General features: G+C 50.6%; 1 protein-coding gene across 2 annotated transcripts; it reads right to left on the bottom strand.

Moving 5' to 3' along the window:
* Nucleotides 1-6,570: 6,570 nt before the first annotated feature.
* LOC142412521 (torsin-1A-interacting protein 2-like) lies at nucleotides 6,571-12,674 on the bottom strand. Of its 2 annotated transcripts, none has more exons than XM_075507949.1 (6): nucleotides 12,490-12,674; nucleotides 11,353-11,547; nucleotides 9,547-9,849; nucleotides 9,079-9,399; nucleotides 8,571-8,669; nucleotides 6,571-7,667 (listed from the first exon to the last, which is right to left on the bottom strand). In XM_075507949.1, the coding sequence occupies exons 2-6, from the start codon at nucleotides 11,384-11,386 to the stop codon at nucleotides 6,901-6,903; spliced, it is 1,524 nt and encodes a 507-aa protein (XP_075364064.1). In that variant the 5' UTR covers nucleotides 11,387-11,547; nucleotides 12,490-12,674; the 3' UTR covers nucleotides 6,571-6,900. The 2 variants fall into 2 exon arrangements, with proteins under 2 accessions (XP_075364064.1, XP_075364063.1); XM_075507948.1 differs by having other exon boundaries at nucleotides 8,505-8,669.
* Between the last annotated feature and the right edge of the window lie 2,102 nt (nucleotides 12,675-14,776).

The following is a 14,776-nucleotide window of genomic DNA, read 5'->3' on the forward strand; positions in this document are numbered from 1 at the left end:
GAGCCCCGGGAGGCAGAAGCAGGCTGTTGAGTGCTGCTCAGTGCAGAGAAGATTTGGGGAGGGGGATCTGCATGTGAGGCGCTAAGGGAGCGTGACGGGGCAAATCCAGGTGGCTTGCCATGCTCTCCCTTCCAGGGCCCCTCTGCGGCCCGTCTCTCCTGACCTTTCTTGCTAGTCCTGCTCTCATCCCACAAGCACAACTCCCGAGCCTCTTCTGGTCACAGGCGTGATGCAAGTGCAGTGTGGAAGGCAGCAAGACAACATTAAAATGCTGCTTGCCATTTTACATCCTGAGTTTAAGCAGTGTGGTTGTTTTCTTGACGTTCAGAGGAGATTTTGAATACTCTCCCATATGAAGGTTCCCCCACAGTTTTGAGACACCCCCCCCCCTCAGGTAACCAGTGTGTGGAAGGCTTTGATGGTGCCATTGAACTGATTAATTAATATATTTAAAAGCTTGCTAATAAAACCATTGCCAGCCACCACAACCAGCCTCCAGTCTTGCAATGGTTTGTAATCTGCCTCTCCCAATTTGTATTTTTTTCCCTACTGTCTTTATTTAGACCATAAAGTTGACATTTTCTAACTGGGCCAACTGGTTCTGCTGTGGGCTATATTACGTGCATGAGCAGGCTGAGTTCTGCACATGCCGCAGCCCTTTGTGGTTTTGCATTCAGCCCTACCATTACAAGGGGCTTTCCCCAGTTGCTTCCCAGTTTCATGTGCCCTGTTAATAGAAAGTAGGTCTGTATCACCACCAGGGAAGGTTTAAAAGATTCACAAAGGTTGAGGATCTCTTCTTTATCAGCACCCAAGACCAGGACCACATGGTTTCATCCTAACAGTCTCTCCATAACCGGAATTGAGCTGGGGCCAGCCAGTGTGTTTCGTTGTAGGTGTCAGCCACATTCAGATGCGTGGGCTGCTTAGGGGGAATGATTTGCACTCATCCCCTGCCCTCTGGAAGTTGCCTAGGATTTCAACCTCTTGTCTCATTGAATTGGGTTTCATCAGCCAACTGTTTCTCTGAAAAGCTTCCAAACACAGTCAGGAGGGCAGTCAAAGGGTATTGCCTCTGGTGAGGAGGACCGGTGTTTGTGGCTGCTCTTGCAGCAGGTCCTACAGGACTGGAGTAGACCATCCCTCTAACATGACCTGAAGGGATTTATTCTGCTCACAACTCACTTGCAGATGTCACAGATGCCAGCTGTCTTCCCATGGGGAAAGTGCTGGGATCATAATTATAGAGGCTGGGAGTTTAGAGAAATGCATGTGAGAGACTGGCCTGGAGTGTAAAGGTCTTTGGACACCTCTTTATTTCTCTGTGTGTGTGTTTTCCTCCCATCGACCAAGCTGCTGGAGGGAGCCCATCTTTGATAGCAGTCTTGCAGGACGTTGCACTGGGTTTTTAGTCCATCCCTCTGGCAAACAGTCCCAGTAACTCAGTTGGCTTTACCTGGTGCTTGCCCCAGCATAGATGCTCCCAGGAACAGGAACAACAACTGGACTTTGCTCTCCCTGTGAGGAGAAACCTTGGGGTCCAAGGCTCCACTCTGCAGATACAAGCTCTGACCAGGGAAATGGCTGGTCCTTCTGAGCAGCTCCAGGAATTCAGCTCCGTTAACACTGAGAAAACAGTGGCTTCATTCAGCTCAAGCTGTAATTGTGGGAAGAGGCCAGGTCTGTTCCTCCATGGAGATCACCATGACCTGAAACTGCTTCCCAGAGATGTCTAAGTGGTCCCTGGGCTGCTGGGGCAGAAGATGGAGCAGACCTCAAAGGAGGTATGGTGTGGGGAGGCTGTTTCCATCCCTCGTGTCGAACCATGCTGCTGCCTCTGCTCTGGCTCTGAGCGGATCCTCAGCTCTCGAGTGCCCTCGCGAGGAATCTGCAGAGCCCTTTCCTCGGCCTAAGCATGACCGTGGGGTCCGGCCGAAGCGGGGAGAGGCCAGCAGGAGGTCTGCTTATGGCTTTGCCCCCTCCCTGCACTGAGAACACACTTGCAAGCTGTACTCTTTGAGTCTTTTCGTTGTAGGCTCTTGGATCCGCATCCCACAGGCTGAGGCCAATTGTATGGCTGCTTCCCCTGGAGAGGTGAAGGGGGGAAATTTAAAAAAAAAGTCTTAAGCTCCCAATATCTGCAAATCCCTCTTATAGTGGAGGTTTTGTAGGCCTAAAAGCGACCCTGGAGGGACCAGCCCTGCCACAGGGGAGCCTGCCCATGCGTGGAGCTGCAGGAGGGTTAAGCTGTGGACGAGCTCCCAGAGGTCAAAGCTCAACAGGAGAAATGTGGCTCAGCTGGGTTCACTACCGTCTCTTTGCATCTTGCCTTCTTCCAGCTTTAGTCCGTGCTGGTGCAAAGGGGTAAAAGGACATGTGGCACAATGTGCCTGTCGCAGGGACAGGGATGCTGCAGGCAGAGCAGGGTGGCACGCCAACTCTGTGCAGTGCCAGCTGGGCCACTCACCTTTAAATGCTGGAGATGACAAGTTTATGTCAGCTTGCAAGGCAGCGGCATGCTCCAACGTATAATCAGCACTAATTTTGTGGCAGAGCAATCCAGACTGGCCTTCCAGAACTGGTTTTGCCCCACAGCTGAGCTGCTATGTAATTTTCAAGGTAATTTTTAGGGTCCTTGAGCACCTTGTGGCAGCACATCCTTCCCTGCAGAACTACTGCTGCAGAGAGCGGGACTAAAAAAAAAAAAAAAGGAAAGATAGTTGGGGAGGGGGATGCATTGTTTAGTAGGCCAAGTAGAATAAGAATAATTTGTTTATTTTTTTGTAGATGAGGAATTGAAAAAGAATTTAGTTTTAGCATTGACGTAACAGCAGGCAACTGATAAGCTCCAGCCAAACTCATGGCCTTGCCATACTTGGGCAATGTGTGTATGTGCAGGAAGAGATGCTCCCGGAGAGATTATGAACTAGGTACATGGGGGACAGTTGAAGGGAAGAGCTGCCCTTAGCACAGGTGGATGTGGAATAAATTCATTTATGGTGCAGAGCTGGACCATATCCTGCTCCATCCTGGTCTTGTGCTGACCTGTCGCAGCTGTTGGAGAGCTGGTGGGAAGGAGGGACCTTTAGTTCCTCTGGAGCTGTCACGAGTGCATCCACCCTCAACGAGTGCCATGTCCTCTGTGTCACCTGGCGGTGTCCCTCTGCACGCGCTGCACCCACACCACCACCCTGCCCCAGGGAAGCACACACCGGAGCGCAGCGTTTCTGAATTAACTCAGTCTGGGAAGAAGAAGGGAACCCAAATCCCTGGCTGGGAAAAACCAGCGGGAGAAACCAGCTGGAGGACCTTGCTGGGGGTCCCACTGCCCCCCCCCCAGGTGACCACAGGGCCAGTCCTGCTGGGGTGCGGGTGGAAGGGGATGGTGTGGAAATGCTGTGGCTCGGCACGGCAGGTGGGAAGGTTGGCCTCACACCTCTGCGTCGGCATCTCTCCCTTTCGGGGAAGCGCTGCTCAGCCATTTTGGGGACTTGCAGGAGGCTCTTGCTTGGTGCATATTAAAGATCCTTTCTCTGAATGGGCTGCAGATTTAGCCCCAAAGTTTATGGAGAGGTGCAGTCACTGCTGAGCAGCCTCTGGACTTGCCTGCCCTGGTTTCCCTGCCTCTCTTCAACAGCAGGCACCACTGCCACTCTCGGTTCAACCTGTTTTTTGGAGCAGGTACAAGGATGATGATATTTACTAACACAGATCATGGTGAGCAAATCATGTAGGGGAAAAGCACCGGTGCACCCTTCTGCCTGCAGATGCTCTCGGAGCTTGTTCGGCTGCTCCCTTTGGACTCGCTTTTGAATTGATGTGCAAGACTAAAAAAGCAGCCTGGTTTTGGCATCCAGCAATCACTGCACCTGGTGACACCAGGTTTTCATCTGAATCTTTGGGCTAGGATCAAATCTTGTCCTCTCGCATCAGACAACAGGAAATGAGTGATGTTTACTTCTGGCAATCGATCACATGAACATCTATTTGAAAATAGATGCCAATGTTATGAGTATTTAGGTTGCCAGGGCCTAGACAGGGACTGAAGAAAATCCAGAATAACAGGGTAAATCCTCTTTTTTCAGCCCTCTCTCTGTTTAGGCCAGAGCTGGGCAACATAATTCACCACAAACATAAAAATTTGTGTGTGCTGAGGTGGTGTGACATTGGGTGGAACTGATCTGATCAAGGGTGTTGAAATGAGAAATATTTGCTTTTTGTATTTCTAAAATATTTCAGTTTAATTATTATCATGAAGTATTATGCAGACCTCAGTATGTTTCAGCCTGGGTTGAATTCAGCAGCTGTTCGGGGGGGTGGGGTGGGGGGGTGGTGTTTTTAGTTTTGCCTTAGTTGAAAAAGCTGCAAATGTTTGCCCCAAACAACTGAGAAAAAGGTTGTTTGGAGTTTTTCCAGACAAAGCAAATATTCACTTTCTTTGCACAACTACAGCCCTGACCTAAATAAACTTTGTCCAATATGATGATCTCTTTTGCTTAATGAACTGAAAGAAGCTAGAAAAAAAACCAGAATGCAGTAAAACTCCAGTCTTACTTCAAAGACTTTGCTGGTTTCTTTCACAATCTCATTATTTATTTTTAAATAGAAGTCTTGTTTCAGAAACAAGCAGATATTTTTGTCTTTAAAAGGTCATAAAAATATCTCTATATTAGAACAGCTTGGGTGGATGATACTTATAGTGATGTGCCCAAGCAACATGAAGTTGCCCTTGCATACCTTGGCTATGCATTACAGACACAGTACATAAAACTGAGAGTGAGATAACGTTAAAATACAGCTTTCCCTATAGATACTGACATAACAAGATTAATGCTCTGCCAGTTCTTACATCAACACCCATACTGAACCGTGCATAGCAGAAACAATGTTTTCTGTTACCAAAGTAGTGTATAGCAATAAAAAGGAGAGAGGGGAGGAAGCAACCCGTATTTTGTACAAATACCATGCCCTGGGCTGCCCTGCTGATGCTGGGCTCCAGCAGGTAATTCTCACATCTATCCCAGTGTTTGTCATGCTTAAAACCCCTGTGGTCTTGTCTTCATGTCCCCAACCAACCAAAAAGTCTGTTCTTTGGTTAGAACATGAAAAAATAACCCCCTCCTCTTCCTTCATTTTGTCCCCTCCTCCAAGTTAATGGCCACAAATCTCCTGAGACAGGTCAAGGCACACGGCAGGAGGAAAGAAGAGACAGGCTGTGGTTTTAGGGTGCAGGGCTGTGCCTCAGCTGAGCCATCGGTGAGGCAGATCAAGGCACCACTGGCAGGAGACCCGGCCAACGCCAGGGTCCAGTTGCTGTAAGGAGCACTCAGGTGCACTGCTTATAAAAACACTGTAGTGTTCTCAATTTGTGTCTTGTTTGGATACAGAGCCTGGCTCTGCAAGGCCCCAGTCTGTGCTGCTTATATGGAAATAAGCTGTGCTCTGCTACAGCTGCTCCTCCTCCGGCAGGCAGCACTGTAGGCACAAGGGGCTGACACCTGGGGCTGACTGTTGAGTTATTATAAATGCTATAACCTGCACCTACCCATAGGTGTTCCCCAAGTTGGCTGCTCTGCTCCAGAGCATCTGCAGAAATGCAGTGTGCAGGGGCACCACAGTATTTCCAGGACTCGGATTTCTCTTCCTGGGAGGCAGAAGAGGAGGCATGGTCAGAAACCAACCTGCTTCATTGAGGATTTTAAGTGTTAACGCCAGAGATTCTGTCTTCACCAGCTAATGCCAGCTCTGCTCCTAGTTGCTTTAGCATATGCCAGAGCACCAGCAGCCTGGCAGGGCAACAAACGTCCCTTTGGAGGGCAAGGACCTGGTGTGCTACCCTACATGGTTTGAAATAAATATCAATGTTAACATCTACATTCATCAATAAAAGTTGGGGAGAGGCAAGCAGATGGCTTCCTGCCCTACACGCAGGGCAGAGATCTGGGTGAAAAGCAATCTATCGTGTAGGACCAAAGCTGATGCATCAGCCCAAAGAGATAGTCATAGCCTTGTGGTGGCAAAGGGATCAAGAGTGGACTTTTTTTTAAAGAAGTAGCATTAAGTTAAACTGTATTACTCATTCTTTCACCTGTGCAATCCCTTGAGGCTGCACACTATAAGAGCGACAGCAAGGTGGTTTCTGCTCCATTGCTCTCTGTCTTCAGAGCTTCTGGCATATGGGATCCCCCCCCTTTAGTGCAGTGTGTAAGTGCTGACAACCTGAAATTTCTTGTCATTGATGTTTAGGGGATTTCTGAATTGCAAGTTTGTTTGAACATCCTATGTTTAGGATCTGGTCTTTGCTGGGTGTCATTCAGTCTGTGCAAATGGGACTCTATCAGGACTGACTGGTCAAACCCTTGACTAGCAAACTAGTTTTCTTTTTGAAGCATGCCTTCAAAATGTTGGGCTTAGAGGAATTTGACCTTACTGTATTCCAGCAGCTCTCTGCAAAGAGAAAGAAACCTTCTAGATAAAGTACATTGTGAGACAGATGTACACAACATTAGCAAACTGAGGGGCGGGGAGAAATGAAAGAGCTACTGAATTGAAGTATCTTTCTGGCGTAACAGTTGTGTACGTTATTTGTTTATTTCCTGATAGAAACACTATCTGCGAAGTCCTGTTTTCCCTCCTGCCTCCCCACACAGCGATGTTCTCCTGTGCAAGTAGCAGTCTAAAATATCTGCTCTTCCCATCTGCCAGAAGGAAGTGTGTGATCTATCACCTCCAGGACTCAGCTGGCCAAATGGCCTGGATCAACTTGTACCTGTCCAACTCTTCCTAGGAAGGTACGGGAAACAAATTGAAGAGAAATAGCACTGGTTGTACCTCCACCTGCACCGGAGTCAGCCAGGACCGTCTTTCCAACCCTTCCCAGGGCTCTGGCAGCCTTTGCCCCTAGGGTTTGGTGTGGACATGGCAGCCCCCCTTCTCAATGGTCTGTACCGGGTGGATCGGTAGGACCAGGTGGGAGATGCGGCTCCACAGCCCACTCAGCTTGTCGGAGTCCATGTGGTCGTAGGAGCTGGGGGTCCTGGTGTTGGTGAACTTGGCCCAGAGGAAGTCACGGACCCTCTCTTCCACCTGCTGGAGGCTGATGTGGGTCTCCAGCATCTCCTCCTCCAGCAGCACGGTCAGCAGCAGGGCCACGTCCTTGAAAGCAGCACTTTCATGGTCACAGTATTTGTAGAAGATGAGGGTGGCCCCCGCCGGCAGCAACTCGAAGCGGTGTATCACCGCAGCACGGCCCCCAGCCTGGAAAGCTGAGCTCAGCTCTGAGTCCACCTCCAGCTTGGCCTGGTCACTCTGGAGCCTGGATTTATCTGTGCCATCGATCTGGACCATGCTGGCATGCAGGGCGGCCGAGTAGGTGTCAGCCACATAGGTGCTAAGGCATCGCAAGGTCCGCTCACCCTTGCGGGCAGCCGTGAAGATGATGATGGCTGGCTGCGTGTGGTGGGATGCATTGAGGTGTTTCTGCAGGAACTTGCGCCCACGAAGCCACAGGTGGGGACTTTGCCCTGGAAACCTGTCCTGCAGCTGATTGAACTGGGACAGAAAGGCCTCCACCGTGGGGTTCTTGGGGGCTTGCTGGGACTCGGAGGTTGGGTTGCCAAAGCAGAATATGCAGAAGCCGAGCAATACGAGGCTTGCGACGAAAAGCCCTGTTCAACAGGGGAGAGACCCAAGACAGGTAACAGAAGTCAGTCCCAAGTGACGTGAAGTGATACACTGGAAAGTAGCTACAAGGGCTCTTTTTCCCCTCCCAGACCTTCCCCACTACCCCAGGAAAGTGGTTCAGGTTGGCACGCTCTCTGGGGGCCCAGGAACGGTGAAGAGGCTGCTTGCCCCATGTGGTGAGACCCATGCTCCTACACACCAGCCAGGGAGGACTACAGCTCCACAGATGGAGGCAAGGCTACAGCTTTGTTGTCGCAGTGCAATATTTCCTGAGGAGACTGCAGCTGGCCACAAGCTTTCTTCTCTTTGCTCTGCTGTTTTCTTTAAGGTTTGTGGCCGTTTGGAGCACCTACCTCCACATATGGAGGCATCTGACCCAGCTAAGGTGTCCTGTTCACTGCCTTCCTCCCAGCTATGTCAGGTGAACAAAGGCTACCGTGCTTCTGCCCAGAAAAGGAGGATGGCGAGGTCCAGACACAACTGCTTGCATCCCTCTCCATGGCAAAGCAGGGTCTCTTTCTATCAGGAGAAATGTGTGATGCAGATCAGCATCACGGTTCCTGCTTGGGGTCCCACGACACAGAGGGGGACTGGGAAGGGGGACCATCAGCGTAGGAGCCTCAGACCTCCCAGGACATGCCAGGGTACTCCCAGCATGCTGAGCATGATGTGCCTGCTTTTGAGGCTGGAGAGCTGGAGGGGAAGCTGCTACTATATGCTCAAACTGAGCCTATTTTTAAGGGTATGTTTTTTCCCTCAAACCCTCAGAAAAGGCTGTGAAAGATCCTGAGAGAGAAGAAGAATTAAATGTGCTTCATTACTTTTTTGTGGAGGATAAGTGCCTTCTGGTCGATGAGTAACGCACAAGGGAAGCTTCTTTTCCTCACCTTTCAGCAAGAGGGACTTTTTGGCCTTCTCCTGGTCTGTGTTTTGGGTGGTGACGTTCTGCAAGCAGGACTGAGCCTCTGGCTCTGGGGCTGTGTGCCCTACAGTAAAAGAAAGAAATCTGCTACTCAGTGTTGAGGGAACAGGTAAGTTGGACTGTAATAAGAAAAGCAACAGAGCTGCCAGGAGCTCCCAGCTGAGGGAAAGAGTTAGAAGTGAATACTGCTTTGGGTTAATACTGCTTTGAGTCTTGGCTCCCCCTGCTTTTGGGGCAGGGGAAGGAGAAAGATGATGCAGAGTGCAGCGTGTTTTCATGCCTTCCAAAGCAGGACAGTAGCCAAAGGAGAGAGAAAGAGAGAAGCCAGTTAATTTCTTGTACCTTTTTTCCTCCTTGACTCCGGAAAACTGACAACGGGCACTAGAGACCTCACCATATCATTTTTCCAATGCCTATGGAAAATGTAGGCATGTGCACGGTGGAAGAGCAGCAGTGTGCAGCCACCAGCTCACCTTTGGTCCTGTGTCTGTTCCTTAATGTGCCTTGGGGGCCGCTCTGCTGTGTTTCTTGCTCTATGTGCTCTTCTATCTCCTGATCTTGGAGAGAGGCACTGGTGCTCTTCTCTTCCAAGAGGCCCTTGGTGACATCTTCTGTGGCAGTCACATCCGAATGTGTCGTTTTACTGTCAGAGCTCAGTGACTTGCTTCTTGATGAAGCATCTTCCTCTGCTGTGTAGGAGCTTTCACATTGCCTACTTGTCTCCTGGTCCTCCTGTGTTTCCTGGTGGACAGGGCTGTCTCCTTTGCTGTCCATTTTATCGTGGGCCAGCCTGGCTGTAGGGAATAAAATTTGCAGACCTACACTTAGTCTCTTTCAGCCCAAGAACCAACAACCCTTTCTCCTACTCTGCCTCCTTTAAGCAAAGGCCTGGGTTATCAGCATTTTGGAAATGCTGTACACATAAAAGGGGAGAGACTCACCTTCATCCAAGTCATCTTCTTCCTGGGATCTTCCTGAGACACCATCTCTTGTCTTCCCAGATTCTTCCAGTGATACTTCAGTTTCCTGGGGAACCTTCTCCTCTACTGTGGGGCCAGCTGAATCCAAAAGTGTCGTCTCTCCTCCATCAGCAGTTGGTGATTTACACACCAAAGATTCCTCCTCTGGTTTGCATGAGGTCTCTGGCCACCTGCTTGTCACTTGGTGCTCAAGTGTTTCTTGGGCGGACTCTTGGTGCACAGGATGCTCTGCTGTGCTCTCCATCTCATCTTGGGCTGGCCCAGCTGTTGGGATCAGAGTTCACAAGCTCAGCTAGCCATACAGGATTCAAGAATAAGCCAGTGCTTTACCACCACCCTGTAAAACTCCCAGTTCTTGCATTTCAGAAACATCTACCCCCAGTGAGATGAGGGAGAGAATAGGGAGATGAAAAGTGAGAAAACTCGTGGGTTGAGATCAAGACAGCTGAATAGGTGAAGGAAAGGGGGGGAAATCACAAGCAATGCAAAGGCAATCGCTCACCACCTCCTACAAGCAGCCTGATGCCAGGCCAGTCTCCGAGCAATGGCCACCTTGGAAGCCAACCCCCTCTCCCTTTCTTCCTGTACCCCAGTTTTTGCTGCTGAGCATGATGTTATACTGTATGCAATATCCCTTTGCCCACCTTGGGTCCCCGTCCAATGTTCTGCCCACCCCAGATTATTTGCTTGGCAGGGGGAGAAGGGAGAAAAAGAGAAAGCCTTGACGCTGTGCCAGCACTGTTCAGCAATAGCCAAAACACTGCTGTGTTATCAACACTTTTTTTTTTCTTTAAACCACAAATCCAAAACACAGCACTGTACAGGCTTCTATGAGGAAAGTTAACTCAGTCCCAGCCTATGTCCCACACTGTCCTATGTGGGGTGGGCAGGCAATTCTTTCATTAAGTGGTAGGATATGTTACCACATCTTCCACAGATAGTGGGTTTTCCTAGGTTGGTAAATTAAGGTGATGGATTTGAAGAATTTCTAAAGCTGTTGTTGAGTACTGGCCAGAACAGTTATGCCAACGGACTTCAAGCATCTGTCTGAATGTAAATGGTAGCTCTACTTGTGCTCCTCTGCTCCTGTTCTGGAGCTGCTCTCCCAAAATTGCTATGGCAATGTATAATTAAAAGCAAACACTGGATCATAATTCAATAGAGAAATTCGGAGGCTGAACATAAGTGTTTGCAACATTACAAAACCAAACAGTGCAGCTCAAATTTCAGGTGCTATTTGTGAAAAATTGCTTATGAATGTTCAAGGCTACTCACATGTAGTAGTCATAACAAGGCACCTGGAGAATGTAAGTACATGGCAGAAACTGAAATATGAGGAACCTGGAGATATCCTGCTATTCAAGCTGGGCACGAACAGTACTCCTTGCCCTGCCTCCTCCAGAGGTTTCCCATCCATAGGTGGTGGAAAACTGGCTTATTATTTAAGCATCTGTAGATGGGAAGCACTGGGATGCAGGGAAGAAAGCTCTCCCAGTCTGGAGCTCCATCTTTAGCCTTCCTTGTGCTGCTATCCTGGACACAGAGTCTAAACCTGTTGCAGATGGGAATCCAAAACTGAAAGTGACTTGTTAATCTTTCACTCTTCAAAAAAAAGATAGCAACTTGCTTTTCTTGGCCTGGAAGAGAGGGGAGTCTTTTATTTTTTTTATTTTTATTTTTATTTTGCTTAGGTTTCCCATGTCACTGTTGAAATCTTCTTGCAAAGGGATTTTCCTAGTAGATGGAGTAAGTGTAGGATTCACTTACCTCCAGACAGATCCACACTTGGATTCTCTTCCATTTTCTTTCTCCCCTGGAGCTCTGGCCTCTGCACCGTTTTGTTTCACTTTCTCCTTCGGTCATAAGGAGATGTATCTCCCCGCTGTTCAAGTGGCTGACCAAGCCCCCTCACAGACACCATCCCGTCTTGGCCTCAGGAATTGTGACTAAACGCCCATAAACCTGATAAGCACAAACACAGGAGCAGTGATTCATGGTGGAGAAGGCTCCTCCCTCCATGCTTACTAAGGTGGTGTGAAAATGAAGGGATGTCACCGATAACCGTGAACCTTCAGCCCAAGGACTATTAGCTATTTTGCTTCCTGGCAGGCTACAAGCACTCCAAGGGCTAAAGCAAACTGGCAGGACAAGCCAGTGGGGTGAAGCACTGGTTTCTCATCCAGACGGACTTGGAGGGACTTGGCTGTGCTCTGAGATAGCAGGCCTGGAGGCTGGGGCTCAGCAGGCTGCCCTGCATGCTTTCGGGCACCTGGCATCTCACAGCCACGTCGACACAAAGTAATGAGCCTGCTCCACCTTACCTTCCTGCCTCCGGTGTGTCGGATCGGGAGATGGTGGTGCTGGAAGGCGAAGCTGCTGGCAGAAACATCGCCCGGCCCCTGTGCAGCAGCATTACCCCCACCTGACCTCGCGCCCATCCGAGGAGGCTGAGCAGTGCCCTGGCTGGGTGTTGTGAACCTGGCGCCGCAGCCTGACTCTCCTACACCCCCACCCAGCGATAATTCCCCTAGGACGGAGCTAGGCTCGCTGGTGTAACCTGAGAAAGTTGATGGCTTTCACGAGCGCAATGCCTGCCCACGGAAAACTAGGCAGCATGGAAAACTCCCGAGAAACCTTCCGTGGTGGAAAGCGGTTGGTGTGGATTTCCATACAATCTCAAGCTCAGCCTTCACAGCAGCCCTTCTAGCATAGGGGGACACCTTCCCCCACCCGCACTGTCTCTACAGCTGAGTATTCTTGCTAAATACAAGATTTGGAGGGGGGGGGGGGGTATAATTGCTGTTCTCTGCCGCCTGGCTCTCGTCCCTCCCCTCCCTGTGCTGTTCCCTCAGGCAGAAGAAGGAAGTCAGAGGAACAAAGTGACTTGCGGAGTTGGACGCTTACCCAGGCTTGGAGGTTTGGAGCCGGTCGAGATGGCGAAGTGAAGCAGAGGGGTGGTAAGAGGAGGCCAGTGCTGGCCCTTCCGCTTGTCCTTCCCAGAGGCCCTTTGGCTCTGCTGGTGGCAGGAGAGCCCGTGCCCACAACGCGCACCCTTAATCCTCCGCTGTCAACGTGACAGTGAACTCTGCCCTTCCACGGCTGCCCGGCAGGCTGCTGGGAGGTGTAGTTTTCCTTTCCTCCTGCTTGCCAAAGGCGGACGGCTCTTCCCCAGTGAACAGCAGTCATTCTCAGGAGTGTTGAGGAAACAATAACCTCTTTTTTGGCTGTATTTCTGAAACTCTGCGGTCGTGCAGAGTTTCTGAAACTCTGCGGTCGTCAGCCTTCTTCAGGCAGACTGGATGACTGGTGGCTTCCTGCATTAAGTAAGTGTTGCCAAATTAAACAAGTACATGACGGTGAGGAGGGAACTATTTTGAGAGTTGATTTATGAAGATGAAAAGTACCACAAGAAAAACAACCTGAACACGTAGCCAGCAAAGCCCAGACTCTTGAAATGTCCCATTATGCAAGTGCAGAGAGGCTGGGGAGCTGCGGGCTGTGAAATGGAGTGCCTTTAGTATCAGCCTGGAGGGCAAGGGATGGGAGCCCCCCCCAGTGCTCCCTTTCCAACATGGTCCAGAGACTGCAACAGGCAGGAGGTCAGAGAGGGTGTGTGTAGCTGCTCCTGGCCTCATTTGGGCAATGGTTTTCCAAAAAATGATGCTGTGCCCTTGCTGTGCCCGCACAGGTCCAACCGCCTTCCCTATTCCGCCCTGCCCAGGACACATGCCCCAGGGAAAGGCATCAGTGCAAGGAGCAGCAGTGCAGAGACTGCAACCCCCCTCAAAGTCAGCTTGCAGCCTTCTCACTAACATCCCCAGAGAAGCCCAGTGGCAAACGGCTGAGACGAAGCATAGGGAAAGGCAACTGAAATGGTGCCTGTAGGGAATAGAGACTGAATGGCTGGGAGTCCTCAATTTGGAGAGCAGAAGGCTGAAGGGGGGGATTTGGCTGATGTGGAGCTGATGTGGAGCTGTTGTTCACCAAATCCCTCAATACTAGGACTTGAGACACTTGTAAAACAGGTAGGAGGTCAGGCCCAGGTGGGCAGAAAAAAGTATTTCTTTATGCTGTGTGCAGGAAACTTCTGGACCTTTCTGGCACAGGGGCCACAGAGGTAGAGTGTCAGAAGGTTCAAAAAAGGATGAGTCTCATTTGTGGACAGCAGGTCCATAAACAGTTAGTACAGGACCAGGCAGGGCTGTACCTCACAACGGAAGATGCCATTTAGGTGAAGCGCATGATCCCAGCCCCGTCCCATGCTCTGTTCTCCTTACGCTTCCACAGCACCCAGCACTGTCCCGCTGGGGATGCTAAAGCCGAAAGGGGCTGCATGTGCCACCCTGTTTGTGCTCCCCTGGGCAGGACTGGCCAGAGGGTGCCCTGCTTCCTCTCTCTCTCTCCCCAGGCCTCCACCAGCTGCCCCCTGCCCTATAGCCAAATTTGCGTCTATCCCTTGGCTGTATTGTAACCGCTCAGTTATGAGACACGTGTGTGTCACGCTACACAAGGGGTGAGCACGTGCACGAGTATTGATACCGACGCTGGTTGTATCAGGAAGGTGAGAAGGCGTGAGGCGTGCGCGGGCACAGCGCATGTAGCGATAGCAGGATTGCACCTTCTCTCTAGCAGTGCAGAAAGGCAGCGGCTTCCTCAGTGACCTGCAGAGCCACCCTGCTGGTGGTGGCCGGGAGGGGACAGAGTCCACCTCCCTCCCTGGCAGATTCAGCACATTCTTTTAGCGTGGCCAGCCTCTCATCGGGTGCAGTAGAGGCTGTCAAACAGGGGAGAATGGCAAAGAAGGAAGGAAAAAGTCTGAGAGGCTGATCTACAGAGGCCAAGATCTCCCTGAGGGCCCTGCTCTTGGTTGACGTCCTTCTCACATGCCGGCCAAAGGCACATTTGACTTACTTATGGCTAGAAGCAGATCAAGGAACAGCCAAGGTGGCCAAAGCAGACAGGAGCTGCAGGAGTCAAGGGCTTCATGAAAATCAAAGTATTTTACATCCCTCTGTCCCTACAACCATCCAGTCCCTTCATCACGGGAGGCCATCGGGAGTGGGCAGAGGGACCGCCCTGTCCACAGAAGCACAAGTGTCACGAAACCGGTGGCAGAACTCCAGCTTGGCAAGTGAAGGAGGCGAGCGCATGACAAAATCAGGGGGTCGCTTCAGCCTGCACGGGTTGAGAA

The sequence above is a fragment of the Mycteria americana genome, chromosome 7 (assembly GCF_035582795.1).
Source record: "Mycteria americana isolate JAX WOST 10 ecotype Jacksonville Zoo and Gardens chromosome 7, USCA_MyAme_1.0, whole genome shotgun sequence".
Taxonomy (NCBI): Eukaryota; Metazoa; Chordata; class Aves; order Ciconiiformes; family Ciconiidae; genus Mycteria; species Mycteria americana.

Coding starts and splice junctions, on each gene's coding strand:
- LOC142412521 (XM_075507948.1), bottom strand. CDS start 11,386: ATGGAAGAGAATCCAAGTGTGGATCTGTCTGGAG. Junction 9,850..11,352: donor AAGTGTGGATCTGTCTGGAG/GTAAGTGAATCC, acceptor TGATCCCAACAG/CTGGGCCAGCCCAAGATGAG. Junction 9,400..9,546: donor AGAAGATGACTTGGATGAAG/GTGAGTCTCTCC, acceptor TATTCCCTACAG/CCAGGCTGGCCCACGATAAA.